The sequence below is a fragment of the Catharus ustulatus genome, chromosome 1, assembly GCF_009819885.2.
Source record: "Catharus ustulatus isolate bCatUst1 chromosome 1, bCatUst1.pri.v2, whole genome shotgun sequence".
Classification (NCBI taxonomy): Eukaryota; Metazoa; Chordata; class Aves; order Passeriformes; family Turdidae; genus Catharus; species Catharus ustulatus.
In genome coordinates this window covers 36,736,808-36,752,188 of record NC_046221.1, presented here as the reverse complement: position 1 = coordinate 36,752,188, position 15,381 = coordinate 36,736,808, and the positions used below count along the sequence as shown (strand labels likewise).

The window sequence follows — 15,381 nt, the reverse complement described above, 5'->3', positions numbered from 1 at the left end:
CCTGGATAGTTCAGATAGAGACAATGCAAATACAGACACATTCAGATATATTCTGGATCAGATGATGCAAATACTTCAGACTATCCTACATTTTCATATCATTTCAACTATTTAAAACCTGTCTTTTTTTTTAATCCACCTTAAATTTGTTGCCACTATAAAGCTCTAAACTCCAATGGTGTTTCTGGCATCACTGCAATTGCTCACAAGGGTAGGCACTACAGTATTAATTCTAGTTATTGGGCATTGATTCCTCAAGATTCCATTTCAAGAAATATACGAGTAAGGGCATAATGGATTCTGATAGTGTGGAGACCAAGCAATTATCCAAACTATCTGCAAATTATGACATGGAAAATTACAGTGTTTAAGCTGAAAGTAACTTGCAGGAATAGGCCACATTCTATCCTGGCTAAATTCAACCATAAACCAGAACAAAAGAAAATCTGATCTCCTTTCCCACAAAATTATACAGTAAAAACTGATAACTATGTTTTAGAGCTGCTGCTTGTGTAGCTTTTTCAGAATGCCAAGATTAACAATTTTCAAAAGTCTGTTTGTAAGAGTAATTCTAGACCTTCACCTACTGTACGTGTAGTATAGTCAAAATATAGTTCTGCTGAAACCAACAGATACACACTGTCTTAAAACTAAATATTGGGAGTGTCTTTCTGATCTGAAATAGAGGAATTGAGTAACTTGTTCACTATTCAATTTTAATTCTAATCAAGCAGTGCTTTACCCATTTTTTGGTTGGTATGATTTAAAATAAAAATAAAATAGCTGTTTCCTGCATATTCAAGGATGGTTGAATATTTGTGTAGTTCTAAATGCAAATTTGCAGTAGATGGTAATTGGAAGACATGCTTAGATAATCCTGTTTTTAACTGGATAACTAGCAGACAGCAGCTTCTCAGCACTTTGAAATGAAACACAAACTACTGCTAATTTTACATGTGGAATCTGAGGAAAGGGAAAAACAGGAAATTCAAATGCAACTAGCAGCAAGGCTTTGAACTGTTTGACTAATCTGTGAATATTTCAAATGCTTGGAACGTACACAAATTACAAAAGGTCACAATTTCATGAAAAAGAGTAACCCAAACAAGAACAATTTCCTGATTTGGCATTTCTTTACCAAATACAATTGCAATTGAAATGTCTTCCCATGACCCTTTACAGTAAGCATGGACATTACGTTCTTTTCTAATTTTAACCTAAGTAACATGGGGAGAGGAAGATTTAATTAATGTATCTGTTTTGAAGTTCTGGATACACTTTTTTTGAAAGTGCTTTTGTATTGATTTATACTTTCTTTTGCTGGAAAGGGATTTTAATCTGTTTAAATTCTCCTTTAAATACGGAGGGAAAAAAAATAAAGAAAATTATGTACATTCCTCAACCTATTTCAGGGTGCATCACAGCTTGCAAAAATTAGATAGCTAAGAAATCCAGGCAGTCCTGGTTCTCTGTTTCTGCATGCAGTCAAAACTTCAGTGAGTAACTGAGGACCCAAGCTAGTTCCACAAAATGCTGCATTTCCATTGAGAGTACCTTGCTGGCTAACTGGAGTCTTAGAAGTATAGACCACTTGAAATTAGATAGGGTTAATAAGAAGATAAAATGCAGTGATAAGGAATAGCAAAGCTAAGTTATAAAGGATTACGTACTTAAATACTTGGTCTCCTTACAAACCACCTTCAGACTAACTTAGGGCATAGGAACAGTCTACTCGAATGGATGGACTATTCATATGCTAAGCACTAGGCAAATGTATACAAAGCTGAGTGCTAAGGGAATGCTTTGGGAATGCTTTATTAAAAAAAAAAATTTTTTGAACTTGCCTTTTTTGGCTAAAATATTAAAATTTGTGTGTAGAGTAACAAAATCTGTAGAGGTAACCAATATCTTTTAACACTGGACAGTCAGGGCACTGAGCCATGAATTATGCCTGAATCTTTATTGCTCCTGTGTTTAGCAGTAATATTTGCCTTTGGCTTTAGACTCTCATCTTTATTTTCCTTTACCTCAACTTCTTTAAAGTAGGTCACCTTCTGATCCTGATAAACTGTGAAAGATTGTAAAGAGATAGCTTATCTTCCCATAACCTACCATGTAAATACAGAACATTTATTGAATTTGAAATGAACGTTATTGACAAATGGGAGATATAAAAGGGTCGAGCAAACACAGAAATCCCAGGAAGCAGGCTGTTGGATGTGAAGTGTATGGAAGGCTTTCAAAACAGTGAGAACAACATGGAATTGCATGCTCAGATGCTGGGGTTGTGTGGGCTCTGAATGGATAACATCATGCTTTCCCAAGCCTGTGAGAAAACAGATGGCTTATGTATTTGGTAGCTCAAAAAAAGCTGGGATATAGGCCACTGAAAAGTGGGGAATTAGAATAAAAGAGATGAAGAAGCTGTTCATCTTTAGTGCAAAATATTTCCCTTCTCTCTTGTGTATTACCATAAAATCAGAACCACACAGAAAATTCTCTTTCTATTCCTATATCTACAAGCAGAGGCTTCCATTTGTTCCTAATGGGAACACACAGATGATGAAACACTTTCCCAGTGCTGTGCTAATTTCTCATTCTGTTTATCAGCTTTTTCATTAAAGATTAGTGTCCTAGAATCACAGTGCTAAGTAGAGGCACTTTGAATTTTAGAAACCAGATAAGCTTTTAAATATAATATACACAGGCTTCTGTTTCCTAATCTAATATTTGAGCTTTGGTATAGGCAGTGCTCCAGCACAGAGAGAAACGCCATTGCAATGAGGAGCAGGGGAAAGGTCCTAAGGGCTAGCTACCCCTTTGAAAACCACCCCTCTCTCCATAGTTATGGTGCCCAGGCCTCTTTTAGGGGTGGAATTCCTTGTCAAGGATGTAATTAAGGTTCATTTTGCTTGCATTGAAGTATTTTAAGGAAATATGTTTTGGATTTTTTTTTTTTTTAATCATCCTGCTTCAGCACAGTGGCACTGTTTCTAGATCAAAGGAACAACATTTTTAAGGCTTCATGGCACAGTTCATTATATGCCCCCTCTGCCTTTCCCTGCCTTTGGACAGAATACAAAATAATAGCACTGCAGTCTCCTGGAAAAGGGAAACCCTTTCAAAAAATGACTGTAATAATGGCACAGCTGCATTGTTATGCACCATGCTACTCACCGGAATTAGCCTGGAACACAAATTGTCAAATGAAATGATCTGTGGGACATCTCATGTAGCTTCCTAATATTGTCCAGGTACCTACGGTATTCATCCTTGAATAATCAAAATGTCAAGGAATGCTTTAGAAACCACTGAACCATTCTCTAGGCAATATACTAAAGTGATGCACAACTTCCCAGTCAATTTATTAGGCATGGTTCATGGAACTAGTCCCAGTCAAGGTGCTCAAAAGTGTATATCCAATTATTTTAGAATGACTTAATTTTTTTTTCAGAAAAATAAATTAGATTGGGTTAGTGAATAAAGCCATCATGTAGGGAGATGAAATGTCATTACCTACAACAAGTCAAATACTTGTCAAGTATTTCTGTATAAATATTTCTAGACTGTAAAACTGGAATATTTTTTCTTATATTTATCCTACAGTCTACTAAAAATTGGGAGTATCTCTCTTGTTGTATGTTCAACTCACAGCAAGATCTCAGTCTGGGCAAGGATCTCTCAGCATCACTCTAAGACAGATCACAATAATAGTGACACACTTTGATCAGTAGTCTAGAAAATTAGGCTTAATCACAATTTTCAAAGTTAAAACCACTCTACAGCTCCCTTAAGCTCCTGCAAAGGTTTGAGCTTTGAAAGGTTGCATTGGTCCTTGTCAGCAAACAACTCACCCACTCCAGGTGATCAAGTGTTTTCCCATCCTGTCCCTCCAGCAAAAGTGCTTGAATTACAGTTTCATTGGTACATTAAGAAGAGGAAAGGTGGATATTGCACCAGTCACTCTCAAACTTCTTTCCTCACTTGGGTAGTCTCAGGGAGTGCTCATGATTCAATTTAACAGCTCCTCAAGTGCTAAATGAAGCCAAGTTGACTATGCTAATGCTTTACACTTCCATGGTGATCTGTGTGCAAGCATTACAAACAATTTAGGAAAAGTCATGCATTACAGTAATTTCATGATTATAAGCCACACCATTTTGACTAAAATTTTGGTCCAAAGCCGGAAGTGCGGCTTATAATGAGGTGCAGTTTATAATCATGAAATTACTGTAACTTCTTGATCAGGTCAGTGTTATTGTCACCATTCTTCAGCTGGAGAAAGAGGCACAGTAAGGGAAGGTGACTGCCAGGTGCTTTAGACCTTATCTTCCCTCCTCAATAGAGGATGTCACAGGTTCTCCTCACTAGCAGTGACAAAGCTTCCAGGGTCAGACACAGAGACTAATGCAGCACACAAAAAAGGGATGGCTTAACCTATACTAGTATCCAATCAGTTTTCCACTTTTGCTTCATTAATCCAATTAGATATTACTTAATTCACTGTTAAATTCTGCTGTCCTGGAGGAATAAATGAGCATATGGGGCCTGTAATGGAGGAGAATTCCTTTCTCATCCCCTGGTGACAGTGCTACAGAATCTCTGAATGATAGCAGGCTTGGAGGCTTTGCATTCCCTCAGGAGGGATAATTTTTGACAGTGAATTTTTGACATTGAGGGGTTGTGGGGTCCTAACTTCTCTCCAGCTGTTGTAATTCTCCCTTCACTATAGCTCTCCTCTGAGAAAGCTTTTGTAACTCATTAATTTCAGCAATTTCAATGCCCTTGAATAAGGACTGGTCAATTGATACACACAGTAGTTTTGCTTGAACATCAAAAATACACTATAGGTCAAGGCAGAAGAATATTCTGAATATTCATGAAGTATATTCATAGTAAACCATCTAATTAGTCAGCAAACAAAAAATAATCTGCTTTTCTAAGGAGGACCTTTCTGAAAAGAGTATTCCTGACATTCTAGTGCAGCATTACTCTTGCTTTCAGTGTTCTTAATGTTTTCATTCAAATGATGTAATAATTTCTAAAAGCTCATCTTAATTCTCTTATAAGCAAAAATAATAAGCCATAAAAGCAGTTTCTTCCAGTGCCTGGGAACACCCTTTGAAGGTGTGTAGAGTGACTATTTAACAATCTAGTAAGAGTTTTAATATTTTTTTTATTTTACCCCCTCTAGCAATTATCTTTTTCCCGAGTGACAAGTTAATGCAGAAATTTTTCTTTCAAAAAAGTCCCTTTAATAAAAGATTTACTGACATGTAAGCCTAGTAACATTTGCAGTGGTTTTAATCTCTTCAAAAGACTGCACAGACGAGCTCAGCTGTACATTAGAAGGCAAGTCCAAGAACCACCCTAAACATGAAATACTCAGAAATACGAATCTCTGCCTTTGTTACTTTGATGTCAGTGACAGTACCTGTGATTAGCTGGACCTATCTAGGCCGCCCAGGAAGTTTGGGCTTTTCCTGTGGAAGAGAAATGGTGGCCAAAAGGTGACATTGGTGCACAGCCAAACTGGCTCAAGGAGGACAAAGCATTTTATTCTTGGCTTCATCCTTCATCACTGAGATGGCTAAAAAGTAAAAATAATGGAGTCTTGCAGTATCTTTCTCTGGTGGATGCTTGCCACTTTACAAACAGGTTGAGACTGAAACCTTTTTAATTCACACCATCAGGAAGCCTTCTTAAAACTCTAACTAGATACAAATTTTAAAATCTACACTGGATGTAAAGTGAGGCTTGTCAGGTGTGAGACCTATCCTGCTTCCCACATATCAGAGTGATGCATATGGTGATAAGGTAGAAAGTAAAAGGGATGTGACCAGAAACAAGAAGGTAACCAAGGGATGATTATAAAAATGACCCAACACTTTCCAAACACGTCCCTTTCAGCAGAAATTAGCATATCCAGGGCTATTTACCGGTTGCTGGAGAGCCTGGCCAGGAGGGGTTCCAGCCAGCCCTTCTGGCACTCGCAGTGGGAATCCATGAAGATGAGCACATCCCCGGCAGCCCGTGCAGCTCCTAGCATCCGACCTCGGATGACTCCAAGCCTCTTGTTGCTCCGGATGAGCTTCACACCATCCAGCTTCGAGATGTATTCACTCAGAGCTGACTTCAGGGGCCCTGCCAGAAACAGAACAGTCACTGAAATGTTTTAGCTTTGATTCAAGCTGTTACAGAAAAGAAACAGGGAGTAGGAGATGCTACTTCTTGCTGGTAAAATGTTTCAAGAGCATTTGTTTTAAATGGCCAAGTAGGCCATGTTTCAAATATTTCTACAGCAGCATAATGTCAAACGGAAGTAGAGACTAATGGAAACTGAGATTCACAAGGTATGAAGCTATTCCTGTGGGAATCTTAATAGCCTCCTCTCCTGTTTTCAGCAAAAGGTGGATGCTCTCATCATGTCATAAAATACACAGATGAGAGTGAGATACTACAGGTGTTTGGCTTTCCCAAGAACTTTGGATTACTTTACCAATGTGGACTTTTCCACGCTATGCTTCAGCCAAAATCCGAGTTTGGAAATTATGACAGCAGTTCTGGTCCAGTGGGAATCCTAAGATTTGCATACTATGATCTTATTTTAAAGTAAAAAAGTTCAGAGTGGTTGTACATGATGTGGGGAAAAAAAGAAATGTATTTCAAAGTTGAAAGGCTACACTGAATTCTAGGGATGGATAGTGACATCTGGTAATCAATTCTGGGCTCTGCTTAGCTCACTTCCTGAAAGTCCTCTTTGCCTTCTCCTCTCCTCTCTCACACACTTCTTGGAGGAACACAGTTTCCTCCCTGAAGTTTTGGAAGAAAGAACTCACATACAGAGAAATGGGAGCTACCTTGTTGGCTGAGATCATCAACTAGGATGATATCCTTGAGGAAAGCCTTTGGGGCTGTATCCATAATGCTGTGCACAGTTCTCAGCAGAGTCGACCAGGCTTCATCGTGGAAACAGATGATGACACTAGCAGTAGGCAGACTGGAGTCATATTTTTGCTGTAGGCACCTGCATGGGTGAAATGAAGAAGACACTGGAAACACTGGAACAAATGGCAAATTTTTTTTCTCAGAGCAAAGTTGCAAGCAGCACCCAAACCTTCGAGGTGGAGAGCAGTTTAACATCTCAACTCACGTCTAAGAAAAGGAAGTACTAAGGTGTCCAAAACTGGAATATGAAGTGAAAATATGGGAATGGCACTATCAAAATTACAATACAAAAAGACGAATGTGTTCCTTTGTTCTGGGATAGTTTTTTTTCCTGCTCTGTCTGGCTCAAAAAACAGAGCTCAAACCAAAATGGTCCAGAACACAAAGAAAAAGTGAAGATAATTACAGTAGAGTGAGGGATAAAGCAGGTCAGTCAGCCTCCACCAATTTCCACATTTTCTCAGATAAGAGAACATCCCCCTGCCATCTTGTCTTTGTCTCAGGAATAACCACTGTCATTGCTGAGTCACAGGAACGTCCCCCTGCCATCTTGTCCTTGTCTCAGTGGCCATGCAGAGCTAAGTCAAGGTGGTGAACACCTTTTGTGTATAAAGCACTTCTCTTTTTTGTATACTTGTGTGATTAATATTGCTGCTGTCACTGTGTGTTTCTTACTCAATTGCTCTTTCTTTCAGTAAAGTGTTATCTCAACCTATACTCTGTCCTTTGTCCTTCCCTCACCTGAGGGGGACAGGGGGAAGTTTAATTCCCAGCTGGTGTTAAACCACCACAATAACTCAAACATTTAAAGATGACAAACACTTCCCAATTGTCCTCACAGAAACTGTATATGAAAACCATCTATTCTGGTGTGAGGATGCACATTTTCCAGAAAATGCCTTCAAATGCTCATTGTAGATATGCGAAGATTATGTCTATATACTGCTTTGCTGACATTAGAAAGCATATTTTAAAAATCTTTTCACTTCCCAAATAACAGTCATTTAGTGTCCTAACTCATTTAATCTCCAGCAGCAAGAATTTCTTCAAGGAATTACACAATTAGTTGAATGTAGCCCATTGTTACTTTAGCATTTTTTTATTGCCAGGCAAATAATTATACAGATTTTACAGTGGTTGTTAAACAATTGGCTACTCAGCAGAAACTCATGTAAGGGATATAACTTCAGTATTTCTGTTTATTAGCATTTTACTTATTGCTTCTGTTCATGGACTGAGGTCTTATGCTGCTAGACACTATACAGACACAAAGATGCTAATCACTTAAGAGAATCCATAGTCTGAATGATTTAATTAGGAATACACATAAATGGTTTCTATAGATGCACTTCTGGAAATATATATTTTAAATGAGCACAATCTTAATAATTTATTACATTTTTCAATAGTTCACATTATTTTTTTGCATAGAAAGGCAGATTTTCTTGATGATTTTTACACTGCAATTGATCTATATTGTCCTTGGTTTACTAATTTTGTGTAATCAACAAGACTGTTACCTCACAATTTCATATAAGATGATTGTTTTAATTTTCAACAGGATCAAGAAAATAATACTCTCATGACTTGGGAGTGAGTATTTTCAAGCAGTAGAATCAAGAAATAATTAAGGAGAGTGAAGAGCTGATGCAGTTCTTTTTTTACCAGGCAGTTTCTAACCAGAAACATTCTAGAGATATTAGCACCTTGTTGCTAGTACTGTGGTTATAGCAGGAAAATAAGGCTGTTGTGAAATCTTAATTGGAAAAGAATTGAAAATAACTGTACTTGAACACATAACCTTGGTGGCAAGTGCTTAGTTGCCATGGAGATTGGCAAAGACTTGCAATATAGATATCTAATCTTCACAAAAATGCACAAGGGTACTGGTACACAAAAATACCTTGCCTGTAATTTGGAGCAGTTTCATAGACTGTCTATCATAAATTGGCATTTCAAAAAGTCAAGGCTGTGACTGTTATGAGACATAGTGTTTTAATCTAATTTGTGAAAAACAAGGAATTGTCAATGCAGCAATGAACAGAGAACAGTTCTGACAAGGCAAGGCAGAGCTGACAGGGACTCCCACTCACCTTCAGGAAAATGTTTGAGATTCAGCTCCAAACAGCACTCCAGAGGAAGCTATACTTTTGTAATGAAACTGAAAACCTTTGTAGATATATTGTGAGTTTCTTTTGCCATTTGACACTCAAACCCAAGAGAGGAAAATAGACCTTCCTTTTGGGCAGAACCCCCACCATGAAAGTCACAATGGCAGGCTTGATCCAGGCATCCCAGGAGAGTGTCAGTCCCAGCTGGAGCAACTAAAAGCAGCAGAAAGCATTTTGAGGGATGAAGATACCTCAGAGGACGGGCTGCTTCTTATGTGAAGTGCCATCCAATTTCAAATGACATGAGAGAGACTGAGTCCATGGAGGTAACTCACTGAAACTGTTTGGCTCCCCTCTAATTAAATAATAATAGACATTGTGATGAACAACATGATGCAAACCGAATAGATACAATCTGATTCTGGTTTGCTCTCTTTTTATACTGCTGGAAAACTGGACTGACGCAGTTGTGAGCCAGGCCCCCTGAGTAAACTACACCCAAAAATTATCATTGTGGTTTCTGTGTTGTGCCATAAAGGACAGGTCTGGCTTAGACATACGCTGCTGCACGTCCTATGATCTGGATTCAGATCAGCCTCAGATGCTGAGATTGATCTGGGGTTTCAGTCTGGGCACTGTAAGCTGTGGTGTTGAGAGCTTTTTAGGCTGTAACTAGTCAGACAGCAAAATCCATCCAAGAGCTCTGAGACCAGAGCTTAAATTTTACCAAGATCAGTATTAACTAAAGCTGTCTCTTGTTGGATGGCCCTTCAGCTGCCAAAGTGAAACCGGTTTTTTTTTCTGGCTTTCCACCACAGGCAGTAAACCAGAGTAGTCATTCCTCCTTTGAACATTACATAGTTCAAAGAGCTAGCAGTTAAGCATGCCAAAAAACAACTGAAATAATATCAGCATGTCATCATTTAATGGAGTTAACCAAATTAACACTGAACCTACTCAATAAGTACAGAAAACACTGTTTCACTTCTCTTTCTTTGAGACTGTAGCCTTTAATTAGAGCTGCCAGCTGTCTTTAAACATGTGAAAATGAACACTAAAAAAAAATTTATTCTGTGTCTTATTTAAAATGTTTTCTGGTACAGCTTTCCACTGTGCCCTTTGAGAAAACTACAATTGTTTTTGTTACAGGAGACAAGACGCCACTCACATCCCTTGCCCTCCCCCTGGGAAGGGAATCATATCACAGAATCATCTAGGTTGGTAAAGACCTCTGAGATCATCAAATCCAGTCTTTGACTGACCATGACCTTCCCAGTGAGATCACAGCACTATGTGCCATGTCCAGTCTTTCCTTAAACATCTCCAAGTACAGTGACTCCACACCTCCCTGGACACTTCATTCCAATGTTTAATCACCCTTTCTTTGAAGAAATTTCTCCAACCTGAACTTTCCCTGGGGCAGCTTGATAGTAGAGATAGCTCAGATCCTATTTAAGAAGTGTGATGAGCCCTTCCTGGGCTGCTGGGGCAGCTGGCTCTCAAGTCTCCAGACTTCAAATGCAACATTTTTTCATGGCAGCCTTACAGCCTGGCAGCTGACAGGTATGGTGATGTTGGCAGAGCTTGTCTGACACACCAGTCTCTACCTTCCTTCCTCCCAGGAGTTTCCTTTCAATACTTGCCACAGAATCACAGGATATTTTGAGATGGAAGGACCCACAAGGATTACTGACTCCAGTTCCTGGCCTTGCCCAGGACACCCTAAGGGTCACACCATTTGCCTGAGAGCATTGTCCAAACTCTCCTTGAATTGTCAGGCTTAGTGCTGTGACCACTTCCCTGGGGAGCTGTTCCAGTGCCCAGCCACCCTCTGGGTGAAGAACCTTTTCCTAGGATCCAACCTAAACCTCCCCAACACAATTCCAGGCCATTCCCTCAGGTCTTGTCACTGGTCACCACAGAGAAGAGATCAGTGCCTGCCCCTCCTCCTCCCTTTGTGAGGAACCTGTAGACAGCCATGAGGTCTCCCCTCAGTCTCCTCCAGGCTGAACAGACCAAGGGACCTCAGCTGCTCTTCATACGCTTCTCCTCCAGAACCATTGCTATCTTTGCTGGTCTCCTCGGGACACTCTTTAATTGCTTTATATCTTTCTTATATTGTAGTGCCCAAAACTGCACACGATATTTAAAGTGAAGCCACACCATGCAGCGTCACTTTTATGAGTGACCATCGGGTCATTTGTATTCTGGAAGAGCTGAAAGCCCCAACTCTTGACTCATTCGTTTCATTCATCAGTGACCCCGTAGCTCTGGCAGGTGGGCTGAGAAGGGGCCTGGCCGAGCAGGGAAGCCGCCTCTCTTTCTCGCCAGCCCGGCACGGGTTCCTTTCTCACCCCCAGCCCAGCAGCCGGACGGACGGACGGACGGACGGACGGACAAGGGCGGGGCCCGGGGCGCTCCCTGCCCTGCCGCCCCCGGCACCTGCCATGACGCGGCGCCGGTAGGGGGCGCTGCCGCCCGCCGGGCCTCAGGGCGAGGAGCGCGGAGGCTCCGCGGCGCCCTGGCAGCGTTCACAGCGCCTCGGCCGCGCTCACACCGCCCTGGCAGCGCTCACACCGCCCCGGCCGCGCTCACACCGCCCCGGCAGCGCTCACAGCGCCTCGGCCGCGCTCACACCGCCCCGGCAGCGCTCGCTCACACCGCCCCGGCAGCACTCACAGCGCCCCGGCAGCGCTGGGCTCTGCACCTCCGCTCGGCTCTGCACCTCCGCTCCGCTCACCCAGCCAGCCCCGGCTGCTCCCCCGCGCCGTGCTCCCCTCCCACTTTGCTGCCCGCCCGCTCTGAGGACTTGAACCAGCTCCCGAAGGAGGCTGGGAGCGTCCCTGGTCTGAGGAACGGAGTACCCAACCCGGAGCGGGGAGTTCCATAGGAAAGACGCGAGGTCTAGAGGAGGAGAGGTGCGGGGTTTGCAGGAGAGGTTCGGGAGGGAGCGGCGGCGGGGAAGAAGGCAGGTTTTCCCCCAGAAGTGAAATAGGGTGTTTTACTTACAACGGGTGTCGTACCTCAGGCAGGTCCCGGCGCAGCGCGATCCGCTCGCTGAGCACCTCGTTAAAGCCGTGCGTTTCCAGGCCGAGCGGGCGCTCCCCCGCAGCAGCCCCTTGCCCATCCTGCAGGGGAAGGGACAGCGGCTGGGACTCGGGGCCCCCCTCTACCTTCCCCTCCGGCCGCCTGCTCTGCTGCTTCACCACGCGATAGCCCTTCCTGGCCTTGCTGTGGTTCCTTTTGCCGGTGGGCGACACGACGGCCATAATCAGCTCATCCTCCCGCAGGGAGATGAAAGGCGATAGACCATCCAAAGGGTAGTACTGCTGGCTCTCCTCCTGGGTTTCCAGCATCTCTTGAGTCTCCACAAAGTCCATCTGATACCCTTCCCGGGGGTTGAACTCCACAGGCTGGAAAGTCCCTTCCTTGCTCTGGTTGCTGGGTGGTGGATTCAGCGTTGTAACCATCAGTAGCAAAAAACCCAGCATCAGAAACAACAAGAGAAACTGCAGCTTACGTGATCCATATCTGCACTTCTTCCTCAAGAACATACTGTTGGTGACAAAATGATACAGATGGTCATGTTAAATATCACTTGGATCTTCCTCAGATTTCAGTCCTCGGGTTGCACAAAAGCCCTGGTTTTCACTATCTGCCAAGAGGATTTTTTTGCTCCCTTCACATTTCACTGATGCCATTTCATGCTTTCCTCTCTATTTACAGAAAAAAAAAAAATTATAACATTCCTGTTAGTATTGTACTTACTGTAGTAAAACGTAGCATGGATCCAGTGAGATAAAATAGATCCTTTATTATATGGAGTCCCAGCTTAGTTAGAAAAGTACATGCTTTGCTGATAAAAAGAGTAACTAAAGCTTTGATTCCCCCCGACTTTTAATATTCTAAGTCAAAAGAAATCCCGTTTCTTATAGTTATTCCAGAGTAGATCCTCCTTGTTCAAAGTTTCCAATTGCTGCCTTGATTGAAGCACTGTATCTCTGAAAGCAGATCTGACAGCTCTCCCCCGTTCGGAGGCTTCAAGTTAACTGTGATCAACAGATGAGAAGTAGTCGGTCCCTGACTTTGTTTCACACATAACTACGGCACTCAGTCAGGAAGCACTTTGCCAGACATAATACAGAGCAATGTGTGCGTCTTTTTCTTGGTCCTAATGCCCTCACTGTGCTTGTCCTATCAAATCAAAACTTTGCAAAAGCTGTAAGAGGTGAAATGCAAGAAGCCAAATGTTGCATTAGAAAAGAAATCAAGGCACGCCACAGATTGCTGTATGTTGGAATAGCTGTATTAAGCTGAGAATGTGCAGAACAAGAATCAAGAATTTTATAAACTGAATAAAAGATGGAGAGCACATGTTTTATTTAAGGTTAGATTTATTCATATGATAATGTGTTAGCTGGAGTATATTTCATATCCAATAAATATTTACAGCTGTAGGGATTTAAATACTGACATAAGGGTGCCAAATTATCACCTGGCAGGCTGAAGTTGTCTCCTCCTCCATAAATTTGGTCTTGCAGGGCAAGCAGCACTTCAAGTTTTCGTTAGTCCGGGAAAAACATGTTTAAAAGCCTGGGCTGGAACAACACCCACTGACACTGAGAGAAAACAGCAACTTCTGTGATTAAAAGGGTAGCTGAGTCTCTGAGTTCTGTTTTCTAATACTGCTGGCAAGGGTGCTACTGGGCATGGACTGTGGCATTTTTTGCCGCGAGATGAGTGCTTGTCCAATGGGAGAAGGGGTGAGACAATCCACGTGCTTCAGCATCACATGCCTCTTGGTCTGGCAGAGATCAGGGCTGGATGCAACTCAGGTCTTGCCAACCCTTTTGATGCTGGGGGCATGGCGTGTGGTGTTTTTCATATCTTGGTATATATGATGAGCAGAAAACTCAAGCTCCAAGGAGGCATGTGGTTACTGGAGAACTTCCACATTCCCAGATTTAAAAAAAGTTGTACATTTCTAGACATTATAGCTAAAAGAATAGCCTGAAGACAGGCATGCAGTATACTCCAAAGGAAACCAAGGATCTATTTTTTTTTTTACCTTCTTTGCTATTACTTAGCTCCCTCTAAGATGTTCTGTAAGTTTAGAATATAGTTCCTGGTAGACAGCTTTCAAAAATTAAAAATGAGAAGACACCTACTTTCAAATTAAAATGCGTCTCAACCTTCAAAAGGCAAGGATGGTATAGAGCACCATAAGATTTCTGGAGTCACATAATGTCTCACTTCTGTGTGCACTCTCCTAAGCAGCTTATACAGAATGCCTTGAGGGAGTGTGACTGGTCTGCTGCTTCTTGGCACCTTCCCTACATCAGCTGTTCTTTAAAATATACAGAACTGCTTTAATCATCTCTTGGGCAGAAGGAGGATTGAGCCAATATTTTGATACTTCACCATTGTACGTATCTCTCCTTTTTAGCTTAAATTTGCACAAAAGTAACATCCCAACTCACCTTCAGCCCTGAGAATATTACTTTTTATCCTGCTTTTCATAGAGAAAATGAAGTATTGATGGTTTAAATTCAATAGGGAAGCAGCACACATTTGCATTAAAAAAATCTGAGCTCAAAGCACTCATTTAAATAACAATGTTTCAGCCATAGAAAGACAAAATGAAATGGAAATTAAGAGACCTGTCCGAGATGCTCTCCAAAAAGCTGGCACAGTGACCTGCAAAAGATTCGCGTCCCATTATCAGGCATATGGAATAAAATTAAATTGAAAGGAGAAACTTAAGAATGGGTGGAATAAATGGGAGAAAGCATTACTTTCTCTTTTCCTTTTTTAAATTTTTGGGCTACCTGAGTATTTTGATTTAATTTGATTAATATTTTTCTCTGGCTAAAATATTTTAACAAGATGCTGTATCAATTCTCATCAAGATAATTCTAGCCTGCAGTAGAAATCACTATATAAATTCTGTCCTGGTATGTTCTGTATTGCTGAGCAAATTCACCTGGGTCACTCATGCAGCTGAATTTCAGCTACAGATGAAAAGACACCCAATTAACAAATTTACAGTAATCTTAGACACTTTGGGACAGAGCTAATAGGTAACATTATCACTGAAACATATGCATATGGAATCCAGCCTTTTAATATATCCTGACCATTTTAACAAAGAAGAAATCTACAACTACAGAAGATTTGTTTGTTCAGTCTAGTCAATTAAATGTGCAAGTATAAAACACTGGGTGGCAGACTTCCAGCAGCCTCTGTTCCCTGTTCTGCACAACAAGCCTTCCTGAACCATTTCCCATGAAACAGTCTGTTTTTCAATCTTGTCTCTTAAAAC

General features: G+C 41.5%; 1 protein-coding gene across 2 annotated transcripts in view; it reads right to left on the bottom strand.

Annotated features, from left to right (window-relative positions):
- The window catches only part of GALNT15 (polypeptide N-acetylgalactosaminyltransferase 15), a 30,868-nt gene extending 16,946 nt beyond the window's left edge, over positions 1-13,922 (bottom strand). The window contains exons 1-4 of one of the 2 annotated variants that reach the window (XM_033070591.2): positions 13,555-13,922; positions 12,069-12,775; positions 6,861-7,027; positions 5,940-6,144 (exon numbers count right to left, since the gene is read on the bottom strand). In XM_033070591.2, the coding sequence (XP_032926482.1) occupies positions 5,940-6,144; positions 6,861-7,027; positions 12,069-12,613 (917 nt within the window). In that variant the 5' untranslated portion in view covers positions 12,614-12,775; positions 13,555-13,922. The remainder of the gene's footprint in view (positions 1-5,939; positions 6,145-6,860; positions 7,028-12,068; positions 12,776-13,554) is intronic. The other variant, XM_033070601.2, reaches the window with a different exon arrangement.
- Between the last annotated feature and the right edge of the window lie 1,459 nt (positions 13,923-15,381).